The following is a 22,426-nucleotide window of genomic DNA, read 5'->3' as shown; positions in this document are numbered from 1 at the left end:
GTCTGTCAGTGTCTGTGTTTCTGACAGCAAGGGGAGGGGGCGGAGGGGGGTAGAGGGAGAGGGGGGGGGCGGAGGGAGGGAAGGGGGAGGGAAGGGGGGAGGAGAAGGGGAAGGGGGGAGGAGGAGAAGAGGAAGGGAGTCGAGTTGGGTCGGGAGGAAGCAGGAGCTGGGCGTGGGGGGCAGCCTTATGCACGCAGCCCCAGTGAGGCCATTCGGCCAGGGCTAGGGGCTGCATGCTTCGGGCCCCTCCCACACAGTTTTGGGCGCCTGGAGCTGCTGCACATGCGCGCCCACTGTAGCGCGCATGTGCAGAGGTCCCGGCACTGTTTTCAGTGCAGGGACCTGGCTCCACCCCCCACAGCTCGTGCTGCACCGCGCCCGACTCCAGAGGACCAGCAGGGAGCCGGAGAATCTGTAAGTTTTTTTTAGGCGCACTTTGTGGCGCGAAAAACGTGCGTCCAGGTCGGGGCTGCGCCGTTCTAGGCGCGGCCCGAAACATGGGCCCAATGTCACCCAACCCGACTTAATCCACCCCGTATACCACTTCACCACGATCCGCCCCTTCAAACCATCACCCTCCTCACTATTTCTTCACCAGGTTGCTTGACACTTTAGCAGTACTTATTTACCTTTAGTGATGTTTAGTTCCTTCACGGTGTAGCCCTCACGCAACCGTACAGACACTACACTGGTAAGATCTGCATGCACTTCATTCTCAGCGTGCTTCTTTCGTCTCATGGCCAGTGCAGGATTACTGCTGGCAGACACCAGGTGCTCATTGAACAGTTTGTGCTGAGATACTAGATTTACAGAAAAACAAATAATTCAGGAATAGAAGGGTCAAACAACTGACGGAATAAAATAAATAAACACCTCATAACTTCTTGTAGATATACTTGCCACAATAATATTCTGGGTTCATAGACTCTCCAGGTCTCAAGAAGCTGTACAGTAGGAACGCTTTGTGGTATGCATTCATATTGAGGCTACTTTCAGTCATTTCTGGGCATGAGAAAATGTAGGATCCAAACGTTGCCATGGCAATGAACTTCATTAATTCCAAGTTTGGCACGTAACCAAAGCTGCAGTCATACGAGTACACACCTCCAACCTGCAAGAAGCACAGCCACTTTTATACAACCACAGAAGCAGTTTACTCTATTGAGGTCAAAGGCTTCAGTTAGAAATATTAGGTCACCTGTATAAAGGAACAGGCAATCGTGCCACAGCGTAGTTGGTTTAATAATGTTTCACATACTGCGATATCTGGTACACTTGTTACACCATCAGTGATGATTATTATACCTGTAAGAGAAATAAGCCTATTCAGCGAGAATATTGGAAGAATACTGCAGTGGTGTCCCACAATTTCACTGTAAAATAGCGAGTTTCTATATTATTTTAGAACTGTGAACTTCTGGTGTCCACACCCGGCTTGGGGTTCAGATTATCTTCACAGTTTGATAAATATTCAACCTGAATCATCTGAAAAGTTCATAAGCGCAAAAACTGAAAAAACATTAAATAAAATGTAGTTCAGATGAAGGTACCACTTAACTTTTCATTGCAAATTGCAGCCAAAATAATTCTTCACATCTATATTGTCGAACTCACCAGCAGCCAACACATTTTGATTCGGCTAGAATCAGTCAGGCAACCCTCATTTACAGTTCAGGTATCATTCAGTTGCTTGCTGATGAAGAAAAACAATCGACATACAGCACCACAGTACTGCAATACCCACGTATAAAATTCTTACAGGGTTTGACAGGGTAGATGCAGGGAGGATGTTTGCCATGACTGGGGAGTCTAGAACCAGAGGTCACACTCTCAGAATAAGGGGTCGGCCATTTAGGACTGAAATGTGGAGACAGTTAATTACTCAAAGGGTTGTGAATCTTTGGAATTCTCTACCCCAGAGAGATATGGATGCTTAGCTGTTGATCGATAGATTTTTGGATACATAGGGGACCAAGTGGAATAGTGCAGGAAGGTGGAGTTGAGGAAGATGATCAGCAGTGATCTTATTGAATGGCGGAACAGGCTCAAAGAGCATAATGGCCTACCCCTGCTCCTATTTCTTATGAAGACTGAACTTGCCAACTCTAAACTGGAGTGATTTCCCCTTTCACAATTGATACAGCCACTGGGTTTGTGGAGACCTTAACCCTAGAGTTTCTGCCAGGTCTCACATTAATTTGTTTAAACCATTCTGTTTTCGCTCTTCTTCAGGCTTTACCTTCTTCTTGCACCATTTCCTCAGGGAGGAGGGGACATGTGTGTATTTCTGCCATTCTTTAACCAGTGATGAACGAACCATATAGGGGTTGTCTCACCCTCCAATTCTTCCTAGTACTAGGGGAAACCAAGATAGTGTACCACACAACTGCTCAGGCACATCCTCTTCTCTCTGGCTAATAGGAATCAATTGAGCCAGTTTTATGGGATTAAAAGAACCAGATTGTGTTGGAATTAAAACTCTAATTAGAAAGCTACGTTATTGATAAAGTATTAACCTGCACTGGAGTTGGACGGTAGTAACTGAAGTGCTAGAATGCCATTGCGGATCATGTTGACGAGTCCCATATCCGATGTTACCATGGAAAAAGTCATCTTCCGTGAAGTCTGATCATAGAAGGCATCAGTAGTATCCCCTTGGGATAAAATGGGCCTATCAGACTGTGAGTAAGAGGCAAGAGATTAGATATAAAACAGGAATCAGCAACTAGTAAAATAAAATTAAAATTCTGATCATTTAAACAGATCTTTACAATCAAGGTTCTTTTGCATCTGTAACCCACTGGAGCAATTCTTCTGAATTTCTTTCCAGTGGGTAAAGTACCTGGTCGATGCTTAGTCCATCCTTCACAGCACAACTGAGATTTAAGAAGTTACTGTCCTGAAGTGTGGGGGAGGCAGGGGGAACAGGAACATCCATGCCCTACCATTCTACCACATGATACATGGAGTTATCACTTGCAAGGCTTTCATTTTATGCTTATTCAAGGGCTGTAGTCATATTTTACCAGTTGTTTGAGAAATAATATACGAGGTGGCTACAACCCTGTTAAAAAATATCCTTGCTGACTTAGTGGGGGGAATGGTAAATTTTCCTGCACTATGAGGTCAGAAATGTTACTTTTTGGATATGCAACAGTTTGCTGTCTTGTATGTTAGATGCAGAGTAATAATTTTTACTCCCAGTTCAAATGTAACACAGATTAGGAGGGTAATGCTTCTTCTACAATATTTAAATTTGTATACATTAACTGCTCAGCTTCAAAAGTCCCTCTGCTAAACTAAAATATAATTTCCATTTCTTACATTATCCTCAGAGATTTTCAATTAGCACTAAAAGCCCTTAGGACTGTGTTACTCATGACTTAATTACTCTTTCCCTCTCCTTTTACTGCGACACTGACCTGTGCTTTGGGCTTGTAGTGCTGTTGAAGAACTTCAGCTACATTGCTTTCAAATGCTCGTAATTGCTGATAAATATTCTGATGGAAAGTTTCCAGGTTGGTTCGATCCAATAGACAGCCTTGAACTAGAACCTGCAGTGCATAGACACTCCGGAAGATCAGAAGACAGTCAGCTATAAAAGAGTATCTATTGTATACACATACAAGCAGACACATAAGCATCACAGATAGAACATGTATCTGTAAGAATAGGCAGTCAATTAGCATGGCTATAAAACACTTTATGAAAATGCTACATCCGTAACAGGTGAGAAATGATCCATACTGGGATGAATCATCCGTTCCTAATTGTTGTACCCAATGTCAATATCACGCACTCCCAGTTTAAATATAGCACAGATTAGGTACAGGGTAAAGCTCTAAACAGGTCTAAATCCAAGTAAGAATCCTACTCCACCAGTAAATACTTTCATTTTTACACCATCCTTCAGCTGTGATAATTCATTTAGTACAAAACCAAACACTGATACATTTAGTGTCATTTATAGGCTAATCCTGCCCAGTTTTAAACCTGTAGACTCACACACTAGGAATTGGGTTGACGACTAATTTATTTCACTTGGGATTATTACAACCAGCAGGGGGAGGGGGGTCTGCGCCGGATTTGAACCCAGATCCAAGCGGTAAAAGAGAGATGTGCCCTGCTGCATCACTGGGCACCCAAAAAAACCTCACTCAAAATGATTCAAGCTTAGATCCATTCTTCAGCTATCTGACTCACTGCTCTCAAGGGAAAGAGCTAGAAAAAAGGCAACATACTTTCAGAACCAGTCCATCCTGGGCTAAGTTTTATCCTGTTTATCAAAGTAACAATGATAATGGGCAAAAAGAGCAGCCACAGCCAGACTGTCCCACTTGAAGAAAGAAGCAACAATGGCAGGAGGAAGTGATAAGCAGAAAACAAAGTTGATTATTTTCTAGCCCTTGGCAATTCAGGATCATTGAATCAAGTAACGTTATTGAATTGCGTGGAGAGGAAATAAGGGTCAATCTACCAATGCAAGCTTATTAAAGCACATCCATGCAAGCACACTTAAATCCATTTGTATAAGAATCCCAGCTGCAAAAATAAAACCGCAAGTTATCCCATGTGTAGCAAAACAGGTTGAACAGCATACTCCTGTTCCTATGATAATTCTGCTCAGCAATGATCTTTTCCTTCTTCTTTTGGTTGACTAATAAATTCATGTCATCACTGATGCTCTAAATTTACACAGCATGAATATAGCATATCGTAAGTATTGCTTGGACATTCATTTCAACACCAGCCTTTTCCAGGGGCTGCAATAAAAAAAATTTTGGGTGAGGGGGGGTGTGTATTAAGTAAAAAATAAACTGTGTTTTATTCACTAACATCATGTTGGTAACAATATAGGAATCGTCAATCACAGGCAGAGAAATTACCCTTAATGCTCACCTGGTGAGATTGGAGTCCTATGATGGAAGAATAAGCAAGGATAGTAATGAAGATCTCCGGTTGAAACACGATTTCTGTACCCGGGACTTTAAACGGCCGCAACAGTTCCACTAAGCATCTCGAGAGTGCGTGAAACACTTCATCAAAAATCAGCTCCCCAGTGGAATCATCCTGTGGAACATACAGAAACAATCACTTCATTTGAAAAATAATAAATACCTGTCGGAAAAGAGGGAAACTCCTATTATCTCAATGTCTAGTTTCAAAGAAGCACTTGTTGCAGGCAATAAAATAGCAAGCACAACTGAAAAGAAGGAACTTGCATTTATAAAGCACCTTTCATTTTCTTCGAACACCCCAAAGTGCTTCAGAACCAAATGAATTACTTTTGAAGTATTGTCACTATTGTTATATAGGCAAATGCAGCAACTAATCTGCAAAGAGCAAGATCCCATCAACGGCAAATGATATGCATGATCTGGTAATCTGTTTTTGGTGCTATTGCTCAAGAGTAATGTTGACCAGGACATCATGACAACGTTCCCTCTTCTACAAGTAATACGCTAAGAATTTTTTTCATTTTCACCTGATCAGGCAGCCCTTGGTATAATTTCTCATCTGAAAGACAACACTTTGACAGTGCTGCGTTGCCTCAGTACTGGAATGGATCTTGGATCCACAATTTTCTTACAGACGCAATAGCGCTGCCAGTGAGCCAAGCCGACACTAAACAAATGTACAAGAAGGCAAAACTACCCCACATAATGATTACGGTTCAATGGAAGTTTACTCTATGTACATTATTTTTTAAAGGTGGTTGTTTTCAATACCAGTTATTTTCCCTCCATCCACAGAATTTTCCTCAATTAATTTTAGTCTCTCCTGTCAATCCAGCTTTTCTACAAGGGCAGTTACCTGGATTTTATATTTATCCTATATTTTCGATTTTACTGAAAGGTTTAGTGCGTTTTTAATGAGGGCAGGAGGCAGTAAAACCTTTGTACAGTTCACAAGTTTTAAACAATTTAGCTGTGGTTTGGTCATCTTAACTGCCCCTTATTCAATATCTTGATGTTCTACTCTGGCAATATCAAAAGTGGAACAGTGGGCTGAGGATAATGTTCCCAATTCATAACAAAACTGGTGTGATTTCATGAAGCCACATCAGGAGGATTTACAAGCAAAGTATCTGTTCTCAACCAACAAAAACAACTTGCATTTATATAGCGTCTTGAATGTAGTAAAACATTCCATGCGCTTGACAGGAGTGTTAGCAAACAAAATTTGACACTGAGCCATAAGGTGACCAAAAGCTTAGTCGACGAGGTAGGTTTTTTAGTGGGTCTGTAAGGAGGAGAGATAGGTCGCAAGGCAGACAGGTTTAGGGACTTGACAACAGGAACATAAGAATTAGAAGCAGGAGTAGGCCATTTGGCCCCTCAAGCCTGCTCCGCCAATCAATAAGTTCATGGCTGATCTTCTACCTCAACTCCACTTTTCTTCACTATCCCCATATCCCTCGATTCCCTTAACATTCAAAATTTATCATAAGAACATAAGAAATAGGAGCAGGAGTAGGCCATTTGGCCCCTCGAGCCTGCTCTGCCATTTAATAAGATCATGAACTCCCTGCCCTCTCCCCATAACCCTTTATTCCCTTATCGCTCAAAATTCTGTCAATCTCCGCCTTAAATATCCACCTCCACAGCTCTCTGGGGCAGAGAATTCCACAGATTTACAACCGTCCAAGAGAAGAAATTCTTCCTCATCTCAGTTTTAAATGAGCGGCCCCTTAATTTTAGTTTCCCCTATGAGTGGAAATATCCTCTCTGCAACCACCTTGTAGAGCCCCCTCATTATCTTATATGTTTCGATTGGATCACCTCTCATTCTTCTGAATTCCAATGAGTATAGGCCCAACCTACTCAACCTATCTTCATAAGTCAGCCCCCTCATCTCTGGAATCAACCTAGTGAACCTTCTCTGAACTGCCTCCAATACAAGTATATCCTTCCTTAAATACGGAGACCAAAACTGCACGCAGTACCAATACCCCTGTACAATTGTAGCAGGACTTCTCTGCTTTTATACTCTATCGCCCTTGCAATAAAGGCCAATATTCTATTTGCATTCCCGATTACTTGCTGTACCTATCTTTTTGTGTTTCATGCACAAGGACCCCCAGGTCGCTTTGTACTGCAACACTTTGCAATTTTTCTCCATTTAAATTATCGATCACTGTCTTGAATATAGTCAACGACTGAGCATCCACAGCCCTCTGGGGTAGAGAATTCCAAAGATACACCATCCCCTGAGTGAAGAAATGTCTCCTCATCTCAGTCTTAAATGGCCGACCCTTTATTCTGAGACTGTGACCCCTGGTTCTAGACTCCCCAGCCAGGGGAAGCATCTCCCCTGCATCTACCCAGTCAAGCCCTGTAAGAATGTTGTGTGTTTCAATGAGATCACCTCTCATTCTTCTAAACTCTTAAAGACATGAAAGAGACCAGCAAGTCTAATGATCTCCCTTTATATTGCTGAAGGGTATACAATGAATATATTCCACCACGTGGATGAAGCATCTGTGGGATATCTGCCAATCAGAAAAGGGGATCTATGGGCACTGCCTGGAACTTGGGTATCATACTTGAAAACCCACATGACCCAGGCATCAGACCAACTCTAAAAAGCCAGGGTAGAGCCTCCAAACTAACACCCACGTCCTTGCACTCCAGAAATGAAAATGCCCAGATTCTACAAGGCCCATCATATTTGCAAGATCCTAAATATTCCTGAACCAATTAAATTTCAGGAAGCGTCATTAAATTATCCTGACCCTCAAATATCTGTACGAACCTTTTTCTCAAGAACAATTAATAAGAAACACATTTTTAAAATATATAGCACAATTAATGAAAGCGGTTAGCCTGAGTTGCTGATTAAATCCATAATATTTATTCAGATGTTTGCTTTCCATCGTGTTTCGTTTCACTCTCTCTCCACTGAATGTGACAATTACGCACCACGATCCCTGTAGACGGACTGAGATCCAGTTCAATAACAAAGCGGTATCGCTGAGCAAGGAAGGTAATATGGGTCGAGGGTACCAGTTGGTAGGTATGAGCACCAACTGGTTCATCTGGCTGCCAGCCCTTGGGTAGGACACTGAAAATATCCAGTTCATTGTTGGAGTTGATCTGTAAGAGGAGAAATTGTAAAAGACAGGCCCATCATAGATGACGCACATTACTGTTGTTATCAACATTTGTTTAATCCATTTTAAAAAACACACAATTTCATCTTTCCTTCAAAACTGCATAATGTCACTGAGCAATTCTTGCCAATATGCTATTCTCTCATTTAATGCAAGTGAAAACTTTGTGATCTACATCACACTTCCTGCTACACCACTTTGATGTACCGTATACTTCTCACTAATAGAGAACCCCTTTCAAAATGTGAGACAAGGAGAGGGGAGGGGTTAACAGTACCTTTTGCACAGCTCACACTGAACTTTACAAAGGGTAAAAGGGTCTACCATAGAAGCAGTCATGCCTACCAGCGCAATCTTTTGTTAAATACCCAAACAAAAAAAAACTTATATCACCACAAAGGTGGTATCAATAAACTCCACCTGTTGGCTCAGTGGGTACAAACACTCTGTAGTGTGATACTGAGCCACGCAGTCCAAGAATGTCCCAATTTCAATCCATGGTATACACCGAGTTAGTTAACCTCAGGGGCCGAACAGTTGGTCTTAGTGTCCTTGGGCTGGGGAAGGACAGAAAAAAGTTCGCATTCTTGATTGTAGGAGAGAAAAGGGCACCAACATATGTCAAATTATCTATTTCAACAAATATCTTGAAACTACTTGTTTACCAATATTCTGTGCTAAAAACAGTCACGATCACCTGGCTTCCCCCCCAATGCATTGAGAGTCTCCAATTTACATTTCATACAACGATTTAATATGCCAGGTTAGGCTCCCATTATTAGATTCCAGCAGAGCACTCTACTCCCCCTTGCGCCCACACACTGGATTTAGAACAACTCCCCCAACCCTTTCACTCACAAGCTCTAACTGTGACATCTGTCGGATGTTTTGATTGAGCTTGCTGAGAAACCAAGCTAATCGCACATTGCGGGAAATCCGATATTCCTTCTTCATAAGCAGGAACACCTGTCCTGCTTCTTCCACCTATCAAAAGAAAACATAAGTAAGTATCTTGGAACTCAAGGAATCCGACTAGTGTCAATAGAGGAGAGTGTGCCTTAATAAATACTTTATCGGTCCCCATGAGTTTGCAGCAATGAGATTTTGAAAGATTTTCTTTTTACACATTCTCTTTAGCATCCTTTCTTTGGTCTTTGTATTAAATGATTGTAAAATGAAGTAAGTTGGGTTTCCATGAAAGGACAGACTATACATAGCCAGTTGGAAGAAGAGGCCAATTAAACCAAATGTCTATTTCCCATTCAAAATTCTGTTATGTTCTTGAATGCCTTTTCCTTATTTGTCACAAGAGTTTATTTTAACAGAGACGTACTGCCTCAAATGATTTCCCCCGATGTTCAGAACCAGACGTCAACTTACTGTTATTCTTTAGCCCAATGCCATCATTTTGTGAAACGTCTCACAATCCAGCACAGACCAAGAAATATTTCATTATTGTGAATTGTTTTTTGTAACATAGAAACATAGAAAATAGGTGCAGGAATAGGCCATTCAGCCCTTCGAGCCTGCACCGCCATTCAATAAGATCATGGCTGATCATTCCCACAGTACCCCTTTCCTGCTTTCTCTCCATAACCCCTTGATCCCCTTAGCTGTAAGGGCCATATCTAACTCCCTCTTGAATATATCAAATGAACTGTCATCAACAACTCTCTGCGGCAGGGAATTCCACAGGTTAACAACTCTCTGAGTGAAGAAGTTTCTCCTCATCTCAGTCCTAAATGGCCTATCCTTTATCCTAAGACTCTGTCCCCTGGTTCTGGTCTTCCCCAACATCGGGAACATTCTTCCCGCATCTAACCTGTCCAGTCGCATCAGAATCTTATATGTTTCTATGAGATCCCCTCTCATCCTTCTAAACTCCAGTGAATAAAGGCCCAGTTGATCCAGTCTCTCCTCATAGGACAGTCCAGCCATCCCTGGAATTAGTCTGGTGAACCTTTGCTGCACTCCCTCAATAGCAAGAACGTTCTTCCTCAGATTAGGAGACCAAAACTGAACACAGTATTCCAGGTGAGGCCTCACTAAGGCCCTGTACAACTGCAGCAAGACCTCCCTGCTTCTATACTCAAATCCCCTAGCTATGAAGGCCAACATACCATTTGCCTTCTTCACCGCCTGCTGTACCTGCATGCCAACCTTCAATGACTGATGAACCATGACACCCAGGTCTCGTTGCACCTTCCCTTTTCCTAATCTGCCACCATTCAGATAATATTCTGTCTTCGTGTTTTTGCCCCCAAAGTGGATAACCTCACATTTATCCACATTATACTGCATCTGCCATGCAGTTGCCCACTCCCCTAACCTGTCCAAGTCACCCTGCAGCCTCTTAGCATCCCCCTCACAGCTCACACCGCCACCCAGTTTAGTGTCATCTGCAAACTTGGAGATATTACACTCAATTCCTTCATCCAAATCATTAATGTATATTGTAAAGAGCTGGGGTCCGAGCACTGAGCCCTGCTGCACTCCACTAGTCACGACCTGCCATTCTGAAAAGGATCCATTCATCCCGACTCTCTGCCAACCAGTTCTCTATCCACGTCAGTACATTACCCCCAATACCATGCGCTTTGATTTTGCACACCAATCTCTTGTGCGGGACCTTGTCAAAAGCCTTTTGAAAGTCCAAATACACCACATACACTGGTTCTCCCTTGTCCACTCTGCCAGTTGCATCCTCAAACTTAGATACCATGACTGAGATACGATAGTAATTATGACTTTTATTCCTCGGCCTTCTAATGAACTTCATAACTACAGGTACCACTACAAAAATGACTTCCAAAATTAGCGTAAATCCAATAAAATGCAAAAATATCAGAGTTGTTGTCCTGCAGTTCTACTGTGACACAAAGCCGATCTCAGCATTAAATGCAGAGAGCAATTCACCATCATAAAACATGATATAAATGGGATAAGAACATAAGAAATAGGAACAGGAGTAGGCCATATGGCCCCTCGAGCCTGCTCCGCCATTCAATAAGATCATGGCTGATCTGATAATGGACTCAGCTCCACTTCCCTGCCCGTTCCCCATAATCCTTATCGTTTAAGAAACTGGCTATTTCTGTCTTAAATTTATTCAATGTCCCAGCTTCCACAGCTCTCTGAGGCAGCAAATTCCACAGATTTACAACCTTCTGGGAGAAGAAATTCTTCCTCATCTCAGTTTTAAATAGGCGGCCCCTTATTCTATGATCATGCCCTCTAGTTCTAGTCTCCCCCACCAGTGGAAACATCCTCTCTGCATCCACCTTGTCAAACCCCCTCATAATCTTATACGTTTCGATAAGATCACCTCTCATTCTTCTGAATTCCAATGAGTAGAGGCCCAACCCACTCAACCTTTCCTCATAAACCAACCCCCTCATCCCCGGAATCAACCTAGTGAACCTTCTCTGAACTGTTTTCAAAGCAAGTATATCCTTTTGTAAATATGGGAACCAAAACTGCACGCAGTATTTCAGGTGTGGCCTCACCAAAACCTTTTATAGCTGTAGCAAGACTTACCTGCTTTTATACTTCATCCCCTTTGCAATAAAGACCAAGATACTATAATTAGCCACAAAAGGGGAACTTTAAAAACTAGGTTTAAACTTTATAAAAGATTATGCAGTTCTAGTGTGATGCATGCATGTATGTTTGCTGCAGGAAACAATTCACATTTTGTCTATACCAAAAGGTAGCATCCACAGGGAATAAATGCACCTTAAGATGCTGAGGGGGTACTGAGAATGCAACTAATGATGCACCAACTATTTTAGCAACATACTTAGTGAAGATAATTGGAAGCATTAATTTAAAATGTTTTGTTTGTTCCTTCCAAAGTTGTTTTGCTGATGACACCCCAAGTTTACAGATGCCACACCATACCCTGAGCTATTTTTACCCCCAGCCTCGCCCGGATTACAAACATTGTGTTTTACTTTTGATACCAATAAGCACATATTTATTTGCTGCACCTGATTTAACTTCTTTTCCAGGTCCAAAATTCAAGGGGTGAGGGAAAAGAATGACTCTTGAAAATCAACAGTAAAGTTCAATGCAAGGTGCGGGCAGCCGGATCTCCATGTACACGGGGCAGGCGGCCGGCTCGCCATGTACACGGGGCAGGCGCCCGGCTATCCATGTACACGGGGCAGGCAACCGACGGGACCCGGCTCTCCATGTACAGGGGGCAGGCAGCCGGCGGGACCCGGCTCTCCATGTACAGGGGGCAGGCGCCCGGCTCTCCATGTACAGGGGGCAGCCGACGGGACCCGGCTATCCATGTACACGGGGCAGGCGCCCGGCTCTCCATGTACACGGGGCAGGCAGACGATGGGACCCGGCTCTCCATGTACACGGGAGCCGGACTCAATGTTTTTGCTGCCTCACTGACAGCTAGGGCACCTCACCTCTCTCTCTCTCTCTCTCTCTCTCACTCACTCACACTCTCTCTCTCCCCTCAGCCGTGTTTACCTCGGAGTCTCTCTCTGCGCCGGACATGCTCTGATGCCCCGGCCTTTCGCCTATCGATCACAGTCGCCACAATCGCTCACTGCTCATCGCGACCCCGCTCCGCCCGCTTGACTGACCCCCGACCCTTGCACCGGAAGCGGAAGCGCGGCGGTAGGGTTGTTGTTGTGTCCGGCTCCCGACAAGATGCAGGTAAGGAATGAGTGAGAGAATGTGTGTGAGAGAGAGAGAGAGAGAGAGAGAGTATGTGTGAGGGGAGGAGGTTGGGGGGTTGGTTAGAGGGGGGGGGGATAGAGAGTGTGCGAGGGGAGGAGGGGGGATAGAGAGTGTGGGAGGGGGGGGGATAGAGAGTGTGGGAGGGGAGGGGGGGGGATAGAGAGTGTGGGAGGGGAGGGGGGGATAGAGAGTGTGGGAGGGGAGGGGGGGGATAGAGAGTGTGCGAGGGGAGGAGGAGGGGGGGGATAGAGAGTGTGGGAGGGGAGGGGGGGTGGATAGAGAGTGTGGGAGGGGAGGGGGGGGGATAGAGAGTGTGGGAGGGGAGGGGGGGGGATAGAGAGTGTGGGAGGGGAGGGGGGGGGATAGAGAGTGTGGGAGGGGAGGGGGGGGGGATAGAGAGTGTGGGAGGGGAGGGGGGGGGGATAGAGAGTGTGGGAGGGGAGGGGGGGGGGATAGAGAGTGTGGGAGGGGAGGGGGGGGATAGAGAGTGTGCGAGGGGAGGGGGGTGGGGATAGAGAGTGCGCGAGGGGAGGGGGGATAGAGAGTGCGCGAGGGGAGGGGGGGGATAGAGAGTGCGGGAGGGGGGGGGGATAGAGAGTGCGCGAGGGGAGGGGGGGGGGATAGAGAGTGCGCGAGGGGAGGGGGGGGATAGAGAGTGCGCGAGGGGAGGGGGGGATAGAGAGTGTGCGAGGGGAGGGGGGGGATAGAGAGTGTGCGAGGGGAGGGGGGGGATAGAGTGTGCGAGGGGAGGGGGGGGATAGAGAGTGTGCGAGGGGAGGGGGGGGATAGAGAGTGTGCGAGGGGAGGGGGGGGATAGAGAGTGTGCGAGGGGAGGGGGGGGGATAGAGAGTGTGCGAGGGGAGGGGGGGGATAGAGAGTGTGCGAGGGGAGGGGGGGGATAGAGAGTGTGCGAGGGGAGGGGGGGGGATAGAGAGTGTGCGAGGGGAGGGGGGGGATAGAGAGTGTGCGAGGGGAGGGGGGGGGATAGAGAGTGTGCGAGGGGAGGGGGGGGGATAGAGAGTGTGCGAGGGGAGGGGGGGGATAGAGAGTGTGCGAGGGGAGGGGGGGGGATAGAGAGTGTGCGAGGGGAGGGGGGGGATAGAGAGTGTGCGAGGGGAGGGGGGGGATAGAGAGTGTGCGAGGGGAGGGGGGGATAGAGAGTGTGCGAGAGGGAGGGGGGATAGAGAGTGTGCGAGGGGAGGGGGGGATAGAGAGTGTGCGAGGGAGGGGGGGGATAGAGAGTGTGCGAGGGGAGGGGGGATAGAGAGTGTGCGAGGGGAATAGAGAGTGCGAGGGGAATAGAGAGTGTGCGAGGGGGGGGATAGAGAGTGTGCGAGGGGGGGGATAGAGAGTGTGCGAGGGGGGGGATAGAGAGTGTGCGAGGGGAGGGGGGGGATAGAGAGTGTGCGAGGGGAGGGGGGGGATAGAGAGTGTGCGAGGGGAGGGGGGGGGATAGAGAGTGTGCGAGGGGAGGGGGGGATAGAGAGTGTGCGAGGGGAGGGGGGGGATAGAGAGTGTGCGAGGGGAGGGGGGGGATAGAGAGTGTGCGAGGGGAGGGGGGGGATAGAGAGTGTGCGAGGGGAGGGGGGGGGATAGAGAGTGTGCGAGGGGAGGGGGGGGGATAGAGAGTGTGCGAGGGGAGGGGGGGGATAGAGAGTGTGCGAGGGGAGGGGGGGGGATAGAGAGTGTGCGAGGGGAGGGGGGGGGATAGAGAGTGTGCGAGGGGAGGGGGGGGATAGAGAGTGTGCGAGGGGAGGGGGGGGATAGAGAGTGTGCGAGGGGAGGGGGGGGATAGAGAGTGTGCGAGGGGAGGGGGGGGATAGAGAGTGTGCGAGGGGAGGGGGGGGGATAGAGAGTGTGCGAGGGGAGGGGGGGGGATAGAGAGTGTGCGAGGGGAGGGGGGGGATAGAGAGTGTGCGAGGGGAGGGGGGGGATAGAGAGTGTGCGAGGGGAGGGGGGGGATAGAGAGTGTACGAGGGGAGGGGGGGGATAGAGAGTGTACGAGGGGAGGGGGGGGGATAGAGAGTGTGCGAGGGGAGGGGGGGGGATAGAGAGTGTGCGAGGGGAGGGGGGGGGATAGAGAGTGTGCGAGGGGAGGGGGGGGGATAGAGAGTGTGCGAGGGGAGGGGGGGGGATAGAGAGTGTGCGAGGGGAGGGGGGGGGATAGAGAGTGTGCGAGGGGAGGGGGGGGATAGAGAGTGTGCGAGGGGAGGGGGGGGATAGAGAGTGTGCGAGGGGAGGGGGGGATAGAGAGTGTGCGAGGGGAGGGGGGGGATAGAGAGTGTGCGAGGGGAGGGGGGGGATAGAGAGTGTGCGAGGGGAGGGGGGGGATAGAGAGTGTGCGAGGGGAGGGGGGGGGATAGAGAGTGTGCGAGGGGAATAGAGAGTGTGCGAGGGGGGGGATAGAGAGTGTGCGAGGGGAGGGGGGGGATAGAGAGTGTGCGAGGGGAGGGGGGGGTAGAGATTGTGCGAGGGGAGGGGGGGTAGAGAGTGTGCGAGGGGAGGGGGGGAGGGAGAGTGTGCGAGGGGAGGGGGGAGAGAGAGTGTGCGAGGGGAGGGGGGAGAGAGAGTGTGCGAGGGGAGGGAGAGAGAGTGTGCGAGGAGAGGGGAGGGAGAGAGAGTGTGCGAGGGGAGGGGAGGGAGAGAGAGTGTGCGAGGGGAGGGGAGGGAGAGAGAGTGTGCGAGGGGAGGGGAGGGAGAGAGAGTGTGCGAGGGGAGGGGAGGGAGAGAGAGTGTGCGAGGGGAGGGGAGGGAGAGAGAGTGCGAGGGAAGGGGATCGAGAGTGTGCGAGTGGAGGGGATCGAGAGTGTGCGAGTGGAGGGGATAGAGAGTGTGCGAGTGGAGGGGATAGAGAGTGTGCGAGTGGAGGGGATAGAGAGTGTGCGAGTGGAGGGGAGGGGATAGAGAGTGTGCGAGGGGAGGGGAGGGGGGGATAGAGAGTGTGCGAGGGGAGGGGAGGGGGGGATAGAGAGTGTGCGAGGGGAGGGGAGGGGGGGATAGAGAGTGTGCGAGGGGAGGGGAGGGGGGGATAGAGAGTGTGCGAGGGGAGGGGGGGGATAGAGAGTGTACGAGGGGAGGGGGTGGATAGAGAGTGTACGAGGGGAGGGGGGGGATAGAGAGTGTACGAGGGGAGGGGGGGGGATAGAGAGTGTGCGAGGGGAGGGGGGGGGATAGAGAGTGTGCGAGGGGAGGGGGGGGATAGAGAGTGTGCGAGGGGAGGGGGGGGGGATAGAGAGTGTGCGAGGGGAATAGAGAGTGTGCGAGGGGGGGGGATAGAGAGTGTGCGAGGGGAGGGGGGGATAGAGAGTGTGCGAGGGGAGGGGGGGGGATAGAGAGTGTGCGAGGGGAGGGGGGGGGGATAGAGAGTGTGCGAGGGGAATAGAGAGTGTGCGAGGGGGGGGGAATAGAGAGTGTGCGAGGGGGGGGGATCGAGAGTGTGCGAGGGGAGGGGATCGAGAGTGTGCGAGTGGAGGGGATAGAGAGTGTGCGAGGGGAGGGGATAGAGAGTGTGCGAGGGGAGGGGAGGGGGGGATAGAGAGTGTGCGAGGGGAGGGGAGGGGGGGATAGAGAGTGTGCGAGGGGAGGGGAGGGGGGATAGAGAGTGTGCGAGGGGAGGGGAGGGGGGATAGAGAGTGTGCGAGGGGAGGGGAGGGGGGGATAGAGAATGTGCGAGGGGAGGGGAGGGGGGGATAGAGAATGTGCGAGGGGAGGGGAGGGGGGGATAGAGAATGTGCGAGGGGAGGGGAGGGGGGGATAGAGAATGTGCGAGGGGAGGGGAGGGGGGGATAGAGAGTGTGCGAGGGGAGGGGAGGGGGGGATAGAGAATGTGCGAGGGGAGGGGAGGGGGGGATAGAGAATGTGCGAGGGGAGGGGAGGGGGGGATAGAGAATGTGCGAGGGGAGGGGAGGGGGGGATAGAGAATGTGCGAGGGGAGGGGAGGGGGGGATAGAGAATGTGCGAGGGGAGGGGAGGGGGGGATAGAGAATGTGCGAGGGGAGGGGAGGGGGGGATAGAGAATGTGCGAGGGGAGGGAGAGGGGGGATAGAGAATGTGCGAGGGGAGGGGGGGATAGAGAATGTGCGAGGGGAGGGGAGGGGGGGATAGAGAATGTGCGAGGGGAGGGGAGGGGGGGATAGAGAATGTGCGAGGGGAGGGGAGGGGGGGATAGAGAATGTGCGAGGGGAGGGGAGGGGGGGATAGAGAATGTGCGAGGGGAGGGGAGGGGGGGATAGAGAATGTGCGAGGGGAGGGGAGGGGGGGATAGAGAATGTGCGAGGGGAGGGGAGGGGGGGATAGAGAATGTGCGAGGGGAGGGGAGGGGGGGATAGAGAATGTGCGAGGGGAGGGGAGGGGGGGATAGAGAATGTGCGAGGGGAGGGGAGGGGGGGATAGAGAATGTGCGAGGGGAGGGGAGGGGGGATAGAGAATGTGCGAGGGGAGGGGAGGGGGGGATAGAGAATGTGCGAGGGGAGGGGAGGGGGGGATAGAGAATGTGCGAGGGGAGGGGAGGGGGGGATAGAGAATGTGCGAGGGGAGGGGAGGGGGGGATAGAGAATGTGCGAGGGGAGGGGAGGGGGGGATAGAGAATGTGCGAGGGGAGGGGAGGGGGGGATAGAGAATGTGCGAGGGGAGGGGAGGGGGGGATAGAGAATGTGCGAGGGGAGGGGAGGGGGGGATAGAGAATGTGCGAGGGGAGGGGAGGGGGGGATAGAGAATGTGCGAGGGGAGGGAGGGGGGGATAGAGAATGTGCGAGGGGAGGGGAGGGGGGGATAGAGAATGTGCGAGGGGAGGGGAGGAGGGGATAGAGAATGTGCGAGGGGAGGGGGGGGATAGAGAATGTGCGAGGGGAGGGGAGGGGGGGATAGAGAGTGTGCGAGGGGAGGGGGGGGATAGAGAGTGTGCGAGGGGAGGGGAGGGGGGGATAGAGAATGTGCGAGGGGAGGGGAGGGGGGGATAGAGAATGTGCGAGGGGAGGGGAGGGGGGGATAGAGAATGTGCGAGGGGAGGGGAGGGGGGGATAGAGAATGTGGGAGGGGAGGGGGGGATAGAGAATGTGCGAGGGGAGGGGAGGGGGGGATAGAGAATGTGCGAGGGGAGGGGAGGGGGGGATAGAGAATGTGCGAGGGGAGGGGAGGGGGGGATAGAGAATGTGCGAGGGGAGGGGAGGGGGGGATAGAGAATGTGCGAGGGGAGGGGAGGGGGGGATAGAGAATGTGCGAGGGGAGGGGAGGGGGGATAGAGAATGTGCGAGGGGAGGGGAGGGGGGGATAGAGAGTGTGCGAGGGGAGGGGAGGGGGGGATAGAGAGTGTGCGAGGGGAGGGGAGGGGGGGATAGAGAGTGTGCGAGGGGAGGGGAGGGGGGGATAGAGAGTGTGCGAGGGGAGGGGGGGATAGAGAGTGTGCGAGGGGAGGGGAGGGGGGGATAGAGAGTGTGCGAGGGGAGGGGAGGGGGGGATAGAGAGTGTGCGAGGGGAGGGGAGGGGGGGATAGAGAGTGTGCGAGGGGAGGGGAGGGGGGGATAGAGAGTGTGCGAGGGGAGGGGAGGGGGGGATAGAGAGTGTGCGAGGGGAGGGGAGGGGGGGATAGAGAGTGTGCGAGGGGAGGGGAGGGGGGGATAGAGAGTGTGCGAGGGGAGGGGAGGGGGGGATAGAGAGTGTGCGAGGGGAGGGGAGGGGGGGATAGAGAGTGTGCGAGGGGAGGGGAGGGGGGGATAGAGAGTGTGCGAGGGGAGGGGAGGGGGGGATAGAGAGTGTGCGAGGGGAGGGGAGGGGGGGATAGAGAGTGTGCGAGGGGAGGGGAGGGGGGGATAGAGAGTGTGCGAGGGGAGGGGAGGGGGGGATAGAGAGTGTGCGAGGGGAGGGGAGGGGGGGATAGAGAGTGTGCGAGGGGAGGGGAGGGGGGGATAGAGAGTGTGCGAGGGGAGGGGAGGGGGGGATAGAGAGTGTGCGAGGGGAGGGGAGGGGGGATAGAGAGTGTGCGAGGGGGCCGGGAGGGGGGGATAGAGAGTGTGCGAGGGGAGGGGAGGGGGGGATAGAGAGTGTGCGAGGGGAGGGGAGGGGGGGATAGAGAGTGTGCGAGGGGAGGGGAGGGGGGGATAGAGAGTGCGAGGGGAGGGGAGGGGGGGATAGAGAGTGTGCGAGGGGAGGGGAGGGGGGGATAGAGAGTGTGCGAGGGGAGGGGAGGGGGGGATAGAGAGTGTGCGAGGGGAGGGGAGGGGGGGATAGAGAGTGTGCGAGGGGAGGGGAGGGGGGGATAGAGAGTGTGCGAGGGGAGGGGAGGGGGGGATAGAGAGTGTGCGAGGGGAGGGGAGGGGGGATAGAGAGTGTGCGAGGGGAGGGGAGGGGGGATAGAGAGTGTGCGAGGGGAGGGGAGGGGGGGATAGAGAGTGTGCGAGGGGAGGGGAGGGGGGGATAGAGAGTGTGCGAGGGGAGGGGAGGGGGGGATAGAGAGTGTGCGAGGGGAGGGGAGGGGGGGATAGAGAGTGTGCGAGGGGAGGGGAGGGGGGGATAGAGAGTGTGCGAGGGGAGGGGAGGGGGGGATAGAGAGTGTGCGAGGGGAGGGGAGGGGGGGATAGAGAATGTGCGAGGGGAGGGAGGGGGGGATAGAGAATGTGCGAGGGGAGGGGAGGGGGGGATAGAGAGTGTGCGAGGGGAGGGGAGGGGGGGATAGAGAGTGTGCGAGGGGAGGGGAGGGGGGGATAGAGAGTGTGCGAGGGGAGGGGAGGGGGGGATAGAGAGTGTGCGAGGGGAGGGGAGGGGGGGATAGAGAGTGTGCGAGGGGAGGGGAGGGGGGGATAGAGAGTGTGCGAGGGGAGGGGAGGGGGGGATAGAGAGTGTGCGAGGGGAGGGGAGGGGGGGATAGAGAGTGTGCGAGGGGAGGGGAGGGGGGGATAGAGAGTGTGCGAGGGGAGGGGAGGGGGGGATAGAGAATGTGCGAGGGGAGGGGAGGGGGGGATAGAGAATGTGCGAGGGGAGGGGAGGGGGGGATAGAGAATGTGCGAGGGGAGGGGAGGGGGGGATAGAGAATGTGCGAGGGGAGGGGAGGGGGGGATAGAGAATGTGCGAGGGGAGGGGAGGGGGGGATAGAGAATGTGCGAGGGGAGGGGAGGGGGGGATAGAGAATGTGCGAGGGGAGGGGAGGGGGGGATAGAGAATGTGCGAGGGGAGGGGAGGGGGGGATAGAGAATGTGCGAGGGGAGGGGAGGGGGGGATAGAGAATGTGCGAGGGGAGGGGAGGGGGGGATAGAGAATGTGCGAGGGGAGGGGAGGGGGGGATAGAGAATGTGCGAGGGGAGGGGAGGGGGGGATAGAGAATGTGCGAGGGGAGGGGAGGGGGGGATAGAGAATGTGCGAGGGGAGGGGAGGGGGGGATAGAGAATGTGCGAGGGGAGGGGAGGGGGGGATAGAGAATGTGCGAGGGGAGGGGAGGGGGGGGATAGAGAATGTGCGAGGGGAGGGGAGGGGGGGATAGAGAATGTGCGAGGGGAGGGGAGGGGGGGATAGAGAATGTGCGAGGGGAGGGGAGGGGGGGATAGAGAATGTGCGAGGGGAGGGGAGGGGGGGATAGAGAATGTGCGAGGGGAGGGGAGGGGGGGATAGAGAATGTGCGAGGGGAGGGGAGGGGGGGATAGAGAATGTGCGAGGGGAGGGGAGGGGGGGATAGAGAATGTGCGAGGGGAGGGGGGGATAGAGAATGTGCGAGGGGAGGGGAGGGGGGGATAGAGAATGTGCGAGGGGAGGGGAGGGGGGATAGAGAATGTGCGAGGGGAGGGGAGGGGGGATAGAGAATGTGCGAGGGGAGGGGAGGGGGGGATAGAGAATGTGCGAGGGGAGGGGAGGGGGGGATAGAGAGTGTGCGAGGGGAGGGGAGGGGGGGATAGAGAGTGTGCGAGGGGAGGGGAGGGGGGGATAGAGAGTGTGCGAGGGGAGGGGAGGGGGGGATAGAGAGTGTGCGAGGGGAGGGGAGGGGGGGATAGAGAGTGTGCGAGGGGAGGGGAGGGGGGGATAGAGAGTGTGCGAGGGGAGGGGAGGGGGGGATAGAGAGTGTGCGAGGGGAGGGGAGGGGGGGATAGAGAGTGTGCGAGGGGAGGGGAGGGGGGGATAGAGAGTGTGCGAGGGGAGGGGAGGGGGGGATAGAGAGTGTGCGAGGGGAGGGGAGGGGGGGATAGAGAGTGTGCGAGGGGAGGGGAGGGGGGGATAGAGAGTGTGCGAGGGGAGGGGAGGGGGGGATAGAGAGTGTGCGAGGGGAGGGGAGGGGGGGATAGAGAGTGTGCGAGGGGAGGGGAGGGGGGGATAGAGAGTGTGCGAGGGGAGGGGAGGGGGGGATAGAGAGTGTGCGAGGGGAGGGGAGGGGGGGATAGAGAGTGTGCGAGGGGAGGGGAGGGGGGGATAGAGTGTGCGAGGGGAGGGGAGGGGGGGATAGAGTGTGCGAGGGGAGGGGGGGATAGAGAGTGTGCGAGGGGAGGGGGGGATAGAGAGTGTGGGAGGGGAGGGGAGGGGGGGATAGAGAGTGTGGGAGGGGAGGGGAGGGGGGGATAGAGAGTGTGGGAGGGGAGGGGAGGGGGGGGATAGAGAGTGTGGGAGGGGGGGGATAGAGAGTGTGCGAGGGGAGGTGAGGGGATAGAGAGTGTGCGAGGGGAGGGGAGGGGGGGATAGAGAGTTTGGGAGGGGAGGGGGCGGATAGAGAGTGTGGGGGGGGGATAGAGAGTGCGCGAGGGGAGGGAGGGGGGGGTAGAGAGTGCGCGAGGGGAAGGAGGGGGGTAGAGAGTGCGCGAGGGGAGAGAGGGAGTTAGAGAGTGTGCGAGGGGAGGGAGGGGGGTAGAGAGTGTGCGAGGGGAGGGGATAGAGAGTGTGCGAGGGGAGGGGATAGAGAGTGCGAGGGGAGGGGAGGGGGGGATAGAGAGTGTGCGAGGGGAGGGGATAGAGAGTGTGCGAGGGGAGGGGATAGAGAGTGCGAGGGGAGGGGAGGGGGGGATAGAGAGTGTGCGAGGGGAGGGGAGGGGGCGGATAGAGAGTGTGGGGGGGGATAGAGAGTGTGCGAGGGGAGGGAGGGGGGGTAGAGAGTGTTCGAGGGGAGGGAGGGGGGGGTAGAGAGTGCGCGAGGGGAAGGAGGGGGGTAGAGAGTGCGCGAGGGGAGAGAGGGAGTTAGAGAGTGTGCGAGGGGAGGGAGGGGGGTAGAGAGTGTGCGAGGGGAGGGAGGGGGGTAGAGAGTGTGCGAGGGGAGGGAGGGGGGTAGAGAGTGTGCGAGGGGAGGGAGGGGGGTAGAGAGTGTGCGAGGGGAGGGAGGGGGGGGTAGAGAGTGTGCGAGCGGAGGGAGGGGGGTAGAGAGTGTGCGAGGGGAGGGGGGGTAGAGACTGTGCGAAGGGAGGGAGGGTAGAGAGTGTGCGAGGGGAGGGAGGGGGGGTAGAGAGTGTGCGAGGGGAGGGAGGGGGGGTAGAGAGTGTGCGAGGGGAGGGAGGGGGGTAGAGAGTGTGCGAGTGGGAGGGGGGGTAGAGAGTGTGCAAGGGGAGGGAGGGGGGGTAGAGAGTGTGCGAGGGGAGGGAGGGGGCGTAGTGAGTGCGAGGGGAGGGAGGGGGGGTTAGTGTGCGAGGGGAGGGATGGGTAGAGAGTGTG

The 22,426-nt window shown here is 53.5% G+C and overlaps 2 protein-coding genes across 2 annotated transcripts in view; one reads left to right on the top strand and one right to left on the bottom strand.

Annotated features, from left to right (window-relative positions):
* szt2 (SZT2 subunit of KICSTOR complex) overlaps positions 1 to 12,714 on the bottom strand; it is a 259,721-nt gene extending 247,007 nt beyond the window's left edge. Inside the window, exons 1-9 of the mRNA XM_070886683.1 lie at positions 12,602 to 12,714; positions 8,972 to 9,097; positions 7,923 to 8,096; positions 4,900 to 5,070; positions 3,423 to 3,554; positions 2,517 to 2,679; positions 1,199 to 1,305; positions 901 to 1,111; positions 630 to 800 (exon numbers count right to left, since the gene is read on the bottom strand). Of these exons, the coding sequence (XP_070742784.1) occupies positions 630 to 800; positions 901 to 1,111; positions 1,199 to 1,305; positions 2,517 to 2,679; positions 3,423 to 3,554; positions 4,900 to 5,070; positions 7,923 to 8,096; positions 8,972 to 9,097; positions 12,602 to 12,628 (1,282 nt within the window). The 5' untranslated portion in view covers positions 12,629 to 12,714. The remainder of the gene's footprint in view (positions 1 to 629; positions 801 to 900; positions 1,112 to 1,198; positions 1,306 to 2,516; positions 2,680 to 3,422; positions 3,555 to 4,899; positions 5,071 to 7,922; positions 8,097 to 8,971; positions 9,098 to 12,601) is intronic.
* Positions 12,715 to 12,739: 25 nt separating this feature from the next.
* med8 (mediator complex subunit 8) overlaps positions 12,740 to 22,426 on the top strand; it is a 31,785-nt gene continuing 22,098 nt past the window's right edge. The window contains exon 1 of the mRNA XM_070886682.1: positions 12,740 to 12,790. Within this exon, the coding sequence (XP_070742783.1) occupies positions 12,785 to 12,790 (6 nt within the window). The 5' untranslated portion in view covers positions 12,740 to 12,784. The remainder of the gene's footprint in view (positions 12,791 to 22,426) is intronic.

Source organism: Pristiophorus japonicus, chromosome 8, assembly GCF_044704955.1.
Source record: "Pristiophorus japonicus isolate sPriJap1 chromosome 8, sPriJap1.hap1, whole genome shotgun sequence".
NCBI lineage: Eukaryota > Metazoa > Chordata > Chondrichthyes > Pristiophoridae > Pristiophorus > Pristiophorus japonicus.
The sequence above is the reverse complement of the archived record's forward strand: the minus strand, read 5'-3'. Positions and strand labels throughout refer to the sequence as shown.